Source organism: Salvelinus fontinalis, chromosome 14, assembly GCF_029448725.1.
Source record: "Salvelinus fontinalis isolate EN_2023a chromosome 14, ASM2944872v1, whole genome shotgun sequence".
Taxonomy (NCBI): domain Eukaryota; kingdom Metazoa; phylum Chordata; class Actinopteri; order Salmoniformes; family Salmonidae; genus Salvelinus; species Salvelinus fontinalis.
The window spans coordinates 4,519,390-4,534,341 of NC_074678.1; the positions used below are offsets into that span (position 1 = coordinate 4,519,390).

General features: G+C 42.0%; 1 protein-coding gene across 3 annotated transcripts in view; it reads left to right on the top strand.

The window, feature by feature from the left end:
• The window catches only part of rxrgb (retinoid X receptor, gamma b), a 57,283-nt gene that overhangs the window by 21,298 nt on the left and 21,033 nt on the right, over positions 1–14,952 (top strand). For all 3 annotated transcript variants that reach the window (XM_055943822.1, XM_055943825.1, XM_055943826.1), the window contains 2 exons: positions 6,129–6,355; positions 14,196–14,331. In XM_055943822.1, coding sequence (XP_055799797.1) covers positions 6,129–6,355; positions 14,196–14,331 — 363 coding nt within the window. The remainder of the gene's footprint in view (positions 1–6,128; positions 6,356–14,195; positions 14,332–14,952) is intronic.

A 14,952-nucleotide genomic window follows, 5' to 3' on the forward strand; every position in this document is an offset into this window, starting at 1 on the left:
TGAATGTAGCCATCTCTGTCTGTTCTTACTGTATCTGTCTCTGAATGTAGCCATCTCTGTCTGTTCTTACTGTAGCTGTCTGAATGTAGCCATCTCTGTCTGTTCTTACTGTAGCTGTCTGAATGTAGCCATCTCTGTCTGTTCTTACTGTAGCTGTCTGAATGTAGCCATCTCTGTCTGTTCTTACTGTATCTGTCTCTGAATGTAGCCATCTCTGTCTGTTCTTACTGTAGCTGTCTCTGAATGTAGCCATCTCTGTCTGTTCTTACTGTAGCTGTCTGAATGTAGCCATCTCTGTCTGTTCTTACTGTAGCTGTCTGAATGTAGCCATCTCTGTCTGTTCTTACTGTAGCTGTCTCTGAATGTAGCCATCTCTGTCTGTTCTTACTGTATCTGTCTCTGAATGTAGCCATCTCTGTCTGTTCTTACTGTATCTGTCTCTGAATGTAGCCATCTCTGTCTGTTCTTACTGTAGCTGTCTGAATGTAGCCATCTCTGTCTGTTCTTACTGTAGCTGTCTCTGAATGTAGCCATCTCTGTCTGTTCTTACTGTATCTGTCTGAATGTAGCCATCTCTGTCTGTTCTTACTGTATCTGTCTGAATGTAGCCATCTCTGTCTGTTCTTACTGTATCTGTCTGAATGTAGCCATCTCTGTCTGTTCTTACTGTAGCTGTCTGAATGTAGCCATCTCTGTCTGTTCTTACTGTATCTGTCTGAATGTAGCCATCTCTGTCTGTTCTTACTGTAGCTGTCTGAATGTAGCCATCTCTGTCTGTTCTTACTGTAGCTGTCTGAATGTAGCCATCTCTGTCTGTTCTTACTGTAGCTGTCTGAATGTAGCCATCTCTGTCTGTTCTTACTATAGCTGTCTGAATGTAGCCATCTCTGTCTGTTCTTACTATAGCTGTCTGAATGTAACCATCTCTTTTTCACCATCTATCGGGTCTCATCAAGTCAATGTAATAAATATGACCATTTGTATTTTCCTCTCAAGTGTATCCATTCAGTTTTGAGGTAATAGAATAATTTGAATATAAATGTGTAAATGACTTGATTATGGCTCGGCATGTGTTATACTTTATAATTATGTAGATCTGAACAGTACGGTCACCTCAGCATTATGGTTATTGTGATGTTATGTATTACAGACCGCCATACACTAGTGTAGGTTTTCCAGTCTGAGTTTCATGGGAAGCAGTAGCAGCCTGACTGTACCTGTCTGCTAGCGTTTTCTCCCAATAATCTATGTAACCTTGGGATACTGATATGATCTCTTTTGAACTTGGCCGGGAGGGATTTGGCAACAGGTGACCTTTGAGTCGCAACTGCATGAGGTCAAAGGTAAACAGAGCTCCTCTGTCTGTTTGATTTCACTGTGTATTGGAGTCCGTCTACAACATACGAACTGTCTGCAATGATCTTTCCCAAGTTCTGCTCTTCCTTTAAAGAATGTGAGTGTGAGAAGTACACAAACATACATTCTGGAGTGTCTGTGGAGTGATTTACATAGAATATCGTTTGCGTGGGACAGACGGTGGAGTTGGGTCAGGTCAGGCAAGGATAGCCCCGTTAACCACCACAGGCCTTTCCATTTACGCATCCTCTGGTGGCCATGCTGGCTTCTTGCCCCACACACACACACACACACACACACACACACACACACACACACACACACACACACACACACACACACACACACACACACACACACACACACACACACAAACAGCATTCTCCCCCTCAGAGCATGCTAACCTCGGCCACCCCTTTCTTTTAGGAATCTCACCAGCTGACTGTGTGTCAAATGAGAAGTGATAGTTTTGTACTGGGTCGGGGTAGACTGGCTATGCTTGTTGTATACTGCTCAGGAAGTCCCTGCTGCTCAAAGATAGACAGCTATTTTATCTTCCCAAGACTGGGGAGATAGTTGGCTAGTTTTGGGCCACAGGGGCCATTGAGAGCCGCTGAAGTTAACTGCATATATGACCGACTGCCTCATTTCGGTCTTATGTAGCATCATTTGAAATATATATATATATTTTTTTTACATTGGATAAAAGTAGACACTCAGAGCTAGAAAATGGTATATCAGTCACTACAGTTGAGGAACAATGGGAAAGTCATTCTGCTTTTAAAGTTGATAAACTTGTAACCCCACTTTTGAGAAAAGTGCCTTTGAATGTGTTGGTACACCTACTGGAGAACTCTTCTTTGTCTTCTTTGTCTGCACCTATTCAGCATCGTTAACACCCTCTTAAGCCTCAGCCTCACCCATCTCTTTAACCTGTCTAGGATGAGAGTGCCGCTAGCGGCACTCCCCCCCCACCCCCACTGAAAAACCAGTGCCGCGAAATTCAAAAAAAAAATTTTTTTTAAATATTTAACTTTCACACATTAAAGTCCAATACAGCTAATGAAAGACACAGATCTTGTGAATCCAGTCAACATGTCCGATTTTTAAAATGTTTTACAGGGAAGACACAATATGTAAAGATGTACATCTATTACCTAAAAACACATTAGCATAATCCACCATCTTTTATTTGTCCACCAACACCAGTAGCTATCACCAATTCGGCTAAACTAAGATATTTATAGCCCCTAACCAAGAAAAAAACTCATCAGATGACAGTCTGATAACATATTTATGGTATGGGATAGGTTTTTTTAGAAAAAAGTGCATATTTCAGGTAGATGGCATAGGTTACAATTGCACCCACCGTCACAAATGGAATAGAAAAACTACTTAGAGCAACGTGTTTACCTACTTACTAATCATCAAACATTTCGTAAAAATACACAGCATACACGAATCGAAAGACACAGATCCTGTGAATACAGACAATATTTCAGATTTTCTAAGTGTCTTACAGCGAAAACACAATAAATCGTTATATTAGCATAGCACATAGCACATAGCAGCCCAGCATTGATTCTAGCCAAAGTGAGCGATAAAAGTCAACATCGCCAAAATATATTAATTTTTTCACTAACCTTCTCAGAATTCTTCAGATGACACTCCTGTAACATCATATTACACAATCCATATAGAGTTTGATCGAAAATGTTTATATTTAGCCACCAAAATCATGGTTAGACAATGTGAAATGTAGCTCAGCTGGTCAGAAAATGTCCATGCGCCACTTAGACAGTGATCTACTCTTATACATAAATACTCATAAACGTGACTAAAAAATATAGGGTGGACAGGGATTGATAGACAATTTAATTCTTAATACAATCGCGGAATTACATTTTTTAAATTATCCTTACTTTTCAATACAGTTTGCGCCAAGCGAAGCTACGTCAAAAAACATGGCGTCCTAAGCCACTAACATTTTTCGACAGAAACACGATTTATCATAATAAAAATGTCCTACTTTGAGCTGTTCTTCCATCAGTATCTTGGGCAAAGGATCCTTTCTTGGGTCCAATCGTCTTTTGGTGGAAAGCTGTCCTCTTGCCATGTGGAAATGCCAACTGCGTTCGGGATGAACTGGAAGCGTGCCCAGCAATTTACAGCGTTTCAGAAATAAATGTCCCAAAATCGCACTAAACGGATATAAATTGCTATAAAACGCTTTAAATTAACTACCTTATGATGTTTTTAACTCCTATAACGAGTCTTAACATGACCGGAGAAAGATTACTCCCAACACTAACGCTTGGAACAGGAGCGGGTCGGTGTCCTCCACGCGCGTTACGCACCAAGAAAAGACTTGCTAGCTACAGGGTTTTTTAATTTATAGTGCCTGTGAACGCGCAATTGACCCCATTCAAATCGTCATCACGTAAAGGCATCCAGGGGAAGACGTAAGCGGTGTCCGTATAGTCATAGCAATAACAGTGCCCTTTTAACTGACTCCAGAACAGTGGCCAAAATTTCTGAAATCTGACTCCATGTCAGGGAAATTGCTGTAGAATGGGCTCTGTTCCACTTAGAGACAAAATTTCAACTCCTATAGAAACTATAGACTGTTTTCTATCCAATAATAATAATAATATGCATATTGTACGATCAAGAACTTTGTGGGAAGCCGTTTCAAAAATTACACGATTAGCATAAATAGTCACAACAGCGCCCCCATCCTCAACAGGTTAAGGAGTCACATGTGAGGCCATGTGCTAAACAGAGTGAGTAAGGTAGTGTAGTAAACAACCAAAGATTTCAAGACTAAAAAGTGGTGAAAGTAGTAGCCTACAATATGGAAAAAACTCCATGTAAAAATAGGCTTTATCTAGTCCTTGGCGTATATCCTAATCTGACTTTGAAAGTGTACAGATACAAATATTATATAAATATTTTATAATTATTAGATGATTCTTACCCAGACACACTTGTCTTAATTGATGGGTCATGTGAATGAAATGCTATGACCCCCAGCTACATCTAGCTCAGTGGATGAGTCTCTATTGTCTAGAGATGTTCATGAAATAGAGTAGATGGCCATAATCACCATCATAATCATTCCCTTGCGAAGTGGAGTATTTTGTTTAGACATGTAGCTAGCTAGCTAAACAATGAACCATAAACCCAAACCATAGCTACAGTACACACTGATTGTCATAGCAGGCCACCATGCATGAAATGCTAAAGTATGAATCTGCAGGTAGCTTAAGCTAACCAACTATGTTCAATGTTAGCTAGCTAGCTAACATTAGGCGATAACTAGCAATGCAAATAGTTTTCTGAGATACAAATAATATTACTACACAGATCATACACGTAACGTGAGCCAGCAAGCTAATTTTCGTTAGCTAGTAAACAGTACGCTTTAACTTGCAATGAAAATGACTTTCTGACCAAATTAGAAATGTATAATATCTAAAAATGTAGCTAGACTCTTACCTGTGTACATTGATGAACGCTTCACGGCAGCGTGTCTCTTCCATTTGGTTTTGTAGCTAGCTACCGCCTGTTTGGCCCGTTGTAATGTCAAGTCACTCCAGTCCAAACGGACCGTTTTCAGAAAGTAGTCCATCACAACTTTTTCTCACCGATCTTTATCGATAGCACCTGCTAAATGTTGTGCAGCAATGTTGTTGAGAGCAGTAGCAACACTTGTGCAGTTATCCATGGCCTAACGTTACACAGTATCTTTCAAAAAGCCGCGGTAGCAAAGATTATCTTACACATACTGTGCCGTTTATGTTATAGACAAAAGCATGCTACATGGCAGACCAATCAGAACTCATCTCTCGTCTAGCCCACCCATTATCTCAGCCAATCATGGCTAGCGGGAAGGTTCCTGATTTTTTCCGTGGGTGGCTAAACCAGCTAGGCTCATAATTTAAAGTTTTATTCGTATTTACAGATGGCATACAAGTTTGTTATTAAAGCACATGAAAGTTCACATGTTCCAGAAGGCATTTCTGCCCCCCAAAAAACGCATTTTGAGAGGGGTGGGGTCTGTAGTCCATTACAGAAGGAGAGGAGTGGGGGCTGTAGTCCATTACAGAAGGAGAGGGGTGGGGGCTGTAGTCCATTACAGAAGGAGAGTGGTGGGGGCTGTAGTCCATTACAGAAGGAGAGGGGTAGGGGCTGTAGTCCATTACAGGAGAGGGGTGGGGGCTGTAGTCCATTACAGAAGGAGAGGAGTGGGGGCTGTAGTCCATTACAGAAGGAGAGGAGTGGGGGCTGTAGTCCATTACAGAAGGAGAGGAGTGGGGGCTGTAGTCCATTAAAGAAGGAGAGGAGTGGGGGCTGTAGTCCAGTACAGAAGGAGAGGAGTGGGGGCTGTAGTCCATTACAGAAGGAGAGGAGTGGGGGCTGTAGTCCATTACAGGAGAGGGGTGGGGGCTGTAGTCCATTAAAGAAGAAGAGGAGTGGGGGCAGAAGGAGAGGAGTGTCCATTACAGAAGGAGAGGAGTGGGGGCTGTAGTCCATTACAGAAGGAGATGAGTGGGGGCTGTAGTCCATTACAGAAGGAGAGGGGTGGGGGCTGTAGTTTTCTGGCTAAAGAGGAAGTTGCACAACATCTCTTCTCTGGCATACAGAAGCAGGATTAGCAGCCAAACAGCTGTGGTTCTACAGCATGTGATGTGTCTGATATGGAGAACTGTTCCAGTCCAGACTCAGCTCTGTCTGTCTGTCTCTAATCCTGTCTCTTTGACTCCCCACAGATTCCCAAGGGCCGATGAGCATGCCCTCCCATGGCCCTCCAATGGGTGGCATGGTGGGGCACCCCTCCGTCATCAGCGCCTCCAGGACCCTTCCATCCCCAATGATCACCCTGGGCGCGCCCATGAATGGCCTGGCGTCGCCCTACTCCGTCATCACGTCCTCCCTGGGTTTGCCCTCCACGCCAGGCATCAACTTCGGATCGCTCCACAGTCCACAGATGAGAGAGGTGTGTGCCACTTAGCTTAACTCAACTTGTGAGATCTGAAAATATCTAATGTTACTGACTACGATCATCCAGAACAATAGATTTTTATCTCAATAGCTAGAATTCCATCCAATTGGCGAACAATTTACATGCGAATAAAAAAAATATATGCATAAAGAAAATATGCATATGCTTCCCACCACGTGGTGCCACAAACTGACTTGTTGCAGAAAAGAATCAGTGTGTGATGACGTCGTGCACACAAAATGTACTTTTCCTCTTAAGTTTTCATGTACTGAATAAAAATTTAATATTCAATGTGTTTCCATCACATTTTCAACTCTTACTGATAGTTTTGTCACAAAAAAACAAACATTTTTTATTAAATAGCAAATGTGCCTACTCTGGTCTTGGCATGAGCCCTCTAGCCAACGGCTCACAGATGCAGTGTGGGTAGGCTAGTCTACATGATGAGATTATTATAGATAAGAGCGAGAATGTTTTTATTTGTCAAACTACCGTCAAGCATCGATCATCATGTCACCAGAATAAGACCCTCGATATTTATTGGAAAGGACCATCAAGTTCCTCACCGTGCACTTTCACCACCCTGTGAAGTTCATCACCGTGCACTTTCACCACCCTGTGAAGTTCATCACCGTGCACTTTCACCACCCTGTGAAGTTCATCACCGTGCACTTTCACCACCCTGTGAAGTTCATCACCGTGCACTTTCACCTCCCTGTGAAGTTCATCACCGTGCACTTTCACCACCCTGTGAAGTTCATCACCGTGCACTTTCACCACCCTGTGAAATTCATCACCGTGCACTTTCACCACCCTGTGAAGTTCATCACCGTGCACTTTCACCACCCTGTGAAGTTCATCACCGTGCACTTTCACCACCCTGTGAAGTTCATCACCGTGCGCTTTCACCACCCTGTGAAGTTCATCACCGTGCACTTTCACCACCCTGTGAAGTTCATCACCGTGCACTTTCACCACCCTGTGAAATTCATCACCGTGCACTTTCACCACCCTGTGAAGTTCATCACCGTGCACTTTCACCACCCTGTGAAGTTCATCACCGTGCACTTTCACCACCCTGTGAAGTTCATCACCGTGCACTTTCACCACCCTGTGAAGTTCATCACCGTGCACTTTCACCACCCTGTGAAGTTCATCACCGTGCACTTTCACCTCCCTGTGAAGTTCATCATAAATGATCATCAGTAGCCTAATAAACTGCATGGTTTCCCGAGATAGTGGGAGGACCGCACGTCATGTCATCGCGTGACTCCCAATTTTACTTCAATATGGTGGGTATTACAGTAGATTCCTTCAGTTGGTGGCCAGATGTTCATTCAATGTGTACTGCATGTATGCACTATATTCCGCTCAAGGACTGAATCAAGGACAGTCATTTTGCTTTCTAAGTGAGTGGTTTTTACATGCCTTTTGGATACTCAGTGTGAAGGTTAGCCGTATCCAATCTCTGGCCAGGACACGACATTACTGTAATCCACCACCTCTCCTCTGCCCTCTGCTTGACCTTTCGCCTAAAGGTCAGCTCTTAGTGGCTTGTTGTAGGTCAAACAGGCTGGGCAGACTATCCAAGTGGGACGCAGTGTCTGTCTGTGTGTGTGTGTGTGTGTGTGTGTGTGTGTGCCTTCTCGGTGTTAGCATCAGCCCTTGAATGGATTATAGCAGTAATTGCCAAAGAAAGACCATCTCTCCCAGTTTTCTCCCTCTCCGCTGAGCTTTCATCCTCCCATCTAGGTTATTACAGGATCATTCACAACAATGGATAAGCTTCACTGACATCAACAATAAGCAACGATACCCACCATACGGTTGCTATCTTACCGTCTCACACAATGAACTACAAGATCCTATAGCAATTCTCTTTAAGTGCTCTGTTATATAAACTACACAGCAGATAAGGGTTTTGAAAGTCAGCCCGTCAGACAATGCTCGATCATACGTAAGTGCTTTTGTGTTTATGCTATGTTTCACTATCTAAAGCCAATGGCTGCCATTGTTCCACTAATTATCAAGCCTTGTCTTAGAGATTATTTGAAAGGGGAAGTTACAGTCCCGTCGAAAAGTATTTGCCCCCTTTTTTGATTTTCTATATATTTTTTGCTATTTTTCATACTGAATGTTAACAGATCTTCAACCAAAACCTAATATTAGATAAGGGGAACCTGAGTTTACAAAAAAAAATAGCACAAAAAAAATGCATTGTTTTTTGGGGAGGGTGGGGGACACAAAGCCAGAAGTGTATGCTAGAGGAGAGGACGATATCCTCTACTACAGTGATAGGATGGATCTGGGCCTGAGGGAGACTGACTGTGAGCTATGGATGGATGCATTTGTTTCTCCATTCAGGATGGTGCACCCAACTCAGTTGTCGTTTGACAGCGAAAGCTATTCATGAGTTGCATGTTTCCTCACAATAATGTTTTTTTTTTTTTTTAGGACTGATGCCCAACTGAGCATTTTACTCAATGCGGTCTCAATAGGTGCTGATGGAGATTATGTCTAAGCCTTGAGGGGGGGGGGGGGGGGGGGGGTTGTAGTGTCTGTCCTATATCTGACAAACTCTGCTAGCTCATGACAACATTGCCATTTATATCTAAAGTAACCTCGATGACATCAGAATGATGGCCAAGTTGTTTTCTACTAATAATTTGTCTACTTTAGCAATGTCATCGTATTTCAAGGCCAATATAGTGTCATGTTGATGAAACAGTCACTAGCCCCCTTTCAGAAAGACTTGGCATTGACCATCAGTCAGATGTCCAATATGCTGCGGCGTCTGTAGAACGCTGACAACAATGGCAGTTAGTTTATAGCTAGTAGTAATAGTTTATAGCTAGTAGTAATAGTTTATAGCTAATAGTAATAGTTTATAGCTAGTAGTAATAGTTTATAGCTTGTAGTAATAGTTTATAGCGAGTAATAGTTTATAGCTAGTAGTAATAGTTTATAGCTAGTAGTAATAGTTTATAGCTAGTAGTAATAGTTTATAGCGAGTAGTAATAGTTTATAGCGAGTAGTAATAGTTTATAGCTAGTAGTAATAGTTTATAGCTAGTAGTAATAGTTTATAGCTAGTAGTAATAGTTTATAGCTAGTAGTAATAGTTTATAGCTAATAGTAATAGTTTATAGCTAGTAGTAATAGTTTACAGCTTGTAGTAATAGTTTATAGCTAGTAGTAATAGTTTATAGCTAGTAGTAATAGTTTATAGCGAGTAGTAATAGTTTATAGCGAGTAGTAATAGTTTATAGCTAGTAGTAATAGTTTATAGCTAGTAGTAATAGTTTATAGCTAGTAGTAATAGTTTATAGCTAGTAGTAATAGTTTATAGCTAGTAGTAATAGTTTATAGCTAATAGTAATAGTTTATAGCTAATAGTAATAGTTTATAGCTTGTAGTAATAGTTTATAGCTTGTAGTAATAGTTTATAGCTAGTAGTAATAGTTTATAGCTAGTAGTAATAGTTTATAGCTTGTAGTAATAGTTTATAGCTAGTAGTAATAGTTTATAGCTAGTAGTAATAGTTTATAGCTTGTAGTAATAGTTTATAGCGAGTAGTAATAGTTTATAGCTTGTAGTAATAGTTTATAGCTTGTAGTAATAGTTTATAGCTAGTAGTAATAGTTTATAGCTTGTAGTAATAGTTTATAGCTAGTAGTAATAGTTTATAGCGAGTAGTAATAGTTTATAGCGAGTAGTAATAGTTTATAGCTTGTAGTAATAGTTTATAGCTAGTAGTAATAGTTTATAGCTAGTAGTAATAGTTTATAGCTTGTAGTAATAGTTTATAGCGAGTAGTAATAGTTTATAGCTTGTAGTAATAGTTTATAGCTAGTAGTAATAGTTTATAGCTTGTAGTAATAGTTTATAGCTAGTAGTAATAGTTTATAGCGAGTAGTAATAGTTTATAGCTAGTAGTAATAGTTTATAGCGAGTAGTAATAGTTTATAGCTAGTAGTAATAGTTTATAGCTAGTAGTAATAGTTTATAGCTTGTAGTAAAAGTTTATAGCTAATAGTAATAGTAATAGTTTATAGCTTGTAGTAATAGTTTATAGCTTGTAGTAATAGTTTATAGCTTGTAGTTATAGTTTATAGCTTGTAGTAATAGTTTATAGCTTGTAGTTATAGTTTATAGCTTGTAGTAATAGTTTATAGCTTGTAGTTATAGTTTATAGCTTGTAGTAATAGTTTATAGCTAATAGTAATAGTAATAGTTTATAGCTAGTAGTAATAGTTTATAGCTTGTAGTAATAGTTTATAGCTTGTAGTAATAGTTTATAGCTAATAGTAATAGTAATAGTTTATAGCTAGTAGTAATAGTTTATAGCTTGTAGTAATAGTTTATAGCTAATAGTAATAGTAATAGTTTATAGCTAGTAGTAATAGTTTATAGCTTGTAGTTATAGTTTATAGCTTGTAGTAATAGTTTATAGCTTGTAGTAATAGTTTATAGCTTGTAGTAATAGTTTATAGCTTGTAGTAATAGTTTATAGCTTGTAGTAATAGTTTATAGCTAGTAGTAATAGTTAATAGCTTGTAGTAATAGTGTCACGTTCTGACCAGTTCTTGTGTGTTGTGCTTGTTTTAGTGTTGGCATAGAAACAGACAAACTAGACACACAACATAGAATGCCCACCCAGCTCACGTCCTGAGCTGGGTGGGCATTCTATGTTGTGTGTCTAGTTTGTCTGTTTCTATGTTTGGCCTAATATGGTTCTCAATCAGAGGCAGATGTTTTGTGTTGTCTCTGATTGGGAATCATATATAGGTGGCTTGTTTTGTGTTGGGATTTTGTGGGTGGTTGTTTCCTGTCTCTGGGTTTTCTCTGCACCAGATAGGGCTGTTTCGGTTTGCCACGTTTGTTAATTTGTAAGTGTTCACAGTTTCGTCTTGTTTATTAAAAACATGTTGAACACGAGCTACTCTGCGTCTTGGTCCGATCCCTGCTACACCTCCTCTTCAGACGAAGAGGAGGAAGGCTGCCGTTACAAATAGTTTATAACTTGAAGTAATAGTTTATAGCTAGTAGTAATAGTTTATAGCTTGTAGTAATAGTTTATAGCTTGTAGTAATAGTTTATAGCTAGTAGTCATAGTTGTAAAGCATGTCTGAACCCTATATATATATATACCCAAATGTTATACTGTAGTAAAAGTAAAGATACTTAAATAGAAAAGTTAAAGTGAAAGACACCCAGGAAAATACTAGTTGAGTATAAGTCTAAAAGTATTTGGTTTTAAATATACTTAAGTATCAAAAGTAAATGAATACATTATTTCAAATACCTTATATTAAGTAAACCAGACAGCACCATTTTCTTGTTTTTTAAATTTACGGATAGCCAGGCATAATTTACAAATGAAGCATTTGTGTTTAGTGAGTCTGCCAGATCAGAGGCAGTAGGGATGACCAGGGATGTTATCTTGATAAGTGTGGGAATTTGACCATTTTCCTGTCCTGCTAAGCATTCAAAATGTAACGAGTACTTTTGTGTGTCAGGGAAAATGTAAAAAGTACAATATTTTCTTTAGGAATGTAGTGAAGCAAAAGTAAAAGTTGTCAAAAATAAAATAAATAGTAAATATAAATAGTAAAATAAAGTACAGATACCCCAAAAAAACGACTTAAGTACTACTTTCAAGTATTTTTACTGAAGTACTTTACACCAACTGACTCTAGGCCAACTGAAAAAAGATAGAGAGATGGAGATAGAGGGAGAGAGAGAGAGAGAGAGAGAAGGGGGGAGGGAGAGAGAGAGGGGGGAGAGAGGGGGAGCGAGAGAGAGAGAGAGGGGGGGAGAGAGAGGGGGGGGGGAGAGAGAGAGGGAGGGAGAGGGAGAGAGAGAGAGAGGGGGAGGGAGAGAGAGGGGGAGAGAGAGAGAGAAAGAGAGGGGGATGGAGAGAGAGAGGGGGAGGGAGAGTGAGAGGGGGAGGGAGAGAGAGAGAGAGGGGGAGGGAGAAAGAGAGAGAGGGGGAGGGAGAGAGATGGAGAGAGAGAGGGGGGAGAGAGAGATAAAGAGAAAGAGAGAGATAAAGAGAGGGGGACGGAGAGAGGGAGAGAGAGGGGGAGGGAGAGAGAGAAAGAGAGGGGGACAGAGAGAGAGAGAGAGGGAGGGAGAGAGGGGGGGAGGGAGAGAGGGGGAGGGAGAAAGAGAGAGAGGGGGAGGGAGAGAGAGATGGAGAGAGAGAGAGAGGGGGGGAGAGAGTGGGAGTGAGAAAGAGAGAGAGAGATAAAGAGAAAGAGAGAGAGAAAGGCCTCTCCTGCAGTTGTCTCCTGTAAAGTCAAAGCCTTAGTTCAGACGGCCATTATGAAACAGACAGCAGAGTGCTGTCATAAATCAACTATAGGAAATGTCTGCAGTCCCTGTAAAGGATGTCCTATATGCAAGCCATCAAATACTCACAATATGTAGGTCACGAGTGTTGACTGCCTTTGTCTGTGACTGTCGGGGACACACACAGACACGCGCATGCACACACCAGCCCAAGCACATGCTCACTCACATACATGCACACATTTCCATACCACATGTTATCGTATCTGGGCCAACTCAGTGGTCGACAGGAGGCAAGAGGTGCAAAGTGCAGAAAGACGATAAGGAGCCCCATAAAAATATCATTTTGACAACGTTTGTTCAGAAAACTCTCTGGGAAAAGATTTATAACACAAGTTGCTATAACCAGAATATATTTCCTTCTAATCAGCATTTACACTGAACTGTTTTGACAAACTAATACACTGCTCAATAAAATAAAGGGAACACTTAAACAACACAATGTGTTGTGGCCTGCTGGGGGTCATTTTGCAGGCCTCTGGCAGTGCACCTCCTTGCACTAAGGCGGAGGTACCGGTCCTGCTGCTGGGTTGTTGCCCTCCTACGGCCTCCTCCACGTCTCCTGATGTACTGGCCTGTCTCCTGGTAGCGCCTGCATGCTCTGGACACTACGCTGACAGACACAGCAAACCTTTTTGCCACAGTTCGCATTGATGTGCCATCCTGGATGAACTGCACTACCTGAGCCACTTGTGTGGGTTGTAGACTCCGTCTCATGCTACCACTAGAGTGAGAGCACCGCCAGCATTCAAAAGTGACCAAAACATCAGCCAGGAAGCATAGGAACTGAGAAGTGGTCTGTGGTCACCACCTGCAGAATCACTCCTGTTTTGGGGGGTGTCTTGCTAATTGCCTATAATTTCCACCTTTTGTCTATTCCATTTGCACAACAGCATGTGAAATTTATTGTCAATCAGTGTTGCTTCCTAAGTGGACAGTTTGATTTCACAGAAGTGTGATTGACTTGGAGTTACATTGTGTTGTTTAAGTGTTCCCTTTATTTTTTTGAGCAGTGTATATTGAACCCATAAAATCCCGTGCCTGGCCTAAAGCTGACGTGACCCTACGCTTCTCTCTGCTGGTGAAAAGGGAGAAGTGCAGCTTGGTGAACGTGACAAGCTCAGCTCTCCTCCCACACAGCTCACACAGTCAACCACCCCTGTCAACAAACATTAGAAGCTTGCATGACTAAACTCACAGAGGAAACACAGACACTCTCTTTGATCAGTCATGTGATCGCTGCCTCAGCCACTTTCATACCACACATGTGGGTGGAGAACGGAGGAAGAGAGAAAGAGGGGGAGAGAGGAAGAGAGGGAGAGAGGGAGAGGGGGACGATTTTAGAGACATAAAAGAGAGACAGGACCGACTCACTCACTCACGTTTTCCTAACTTCTCCTCCACTCTACTCTCTATACCCCCCCTCTCCCATCCATCTCTTACTCCCACTGCTCCTCCTCCTCTTTCCTCCCTCGCTCCAGATGAACAGTGTCAGTAGTCCGGAGGACATCAAGCCTCCTCCGGGTCTCCAGAATCTCGGGGACATCAACTACAACTGCACCAGTCCTGGAGGCATGTCCAAACACGTATGTGCCATCTGTGGAGACAGATCATCAGGTAAGAAATAGGGCCACACCTCCCCACTGGACCCTAACCCAGCCCCCTATAGCATCAATAGGGCCCTTGCCCAGCCCCATGTAGCATCAATAGGACCCTAGCCCAGCCCCCTGTAGCAGCAATAGGACCCTTGCCCAACCCCCTGTTGCAGCAATAGGACCCTTGCCCAGCCCCTGTAGCATCAATAGGACCCTTGCCCAGCCCCTGTAGCATCAATAGGACCCTAGCCCAGCCCCTGTAACAGCAATAGGACCCTTGCACAGCCCCCTGTTGCAGCAATAGGACCCTTGCCCAGCCCCTGTTGCAGCAATAGGACCCTTGCCCAGCCCCCTGTTGCAGCAATAGGACCCTTGCCCAGCCCCTATAGCAGCAATAGGACCCTTTCCCAGCCCCTGTAGCAGCAATAGGACCCTTGCCCAGCCCCCTGTTGCAGCAATAGGACCCTTGCCCAGCCCCCTGTAGCATCAATAGGACCCTTGCCCCGCCCCTGTAGCAGCAATAGGACCCTTGCCCAGCCCCTGTAGCATCAATAGGACCCTAGCCCAGCCCCTATAGCATCAATAGGACCCTTGCCCAGCCCCCTGTAGCATCAATAGGACCCTTGCCCAGCCCCTGTAGCAG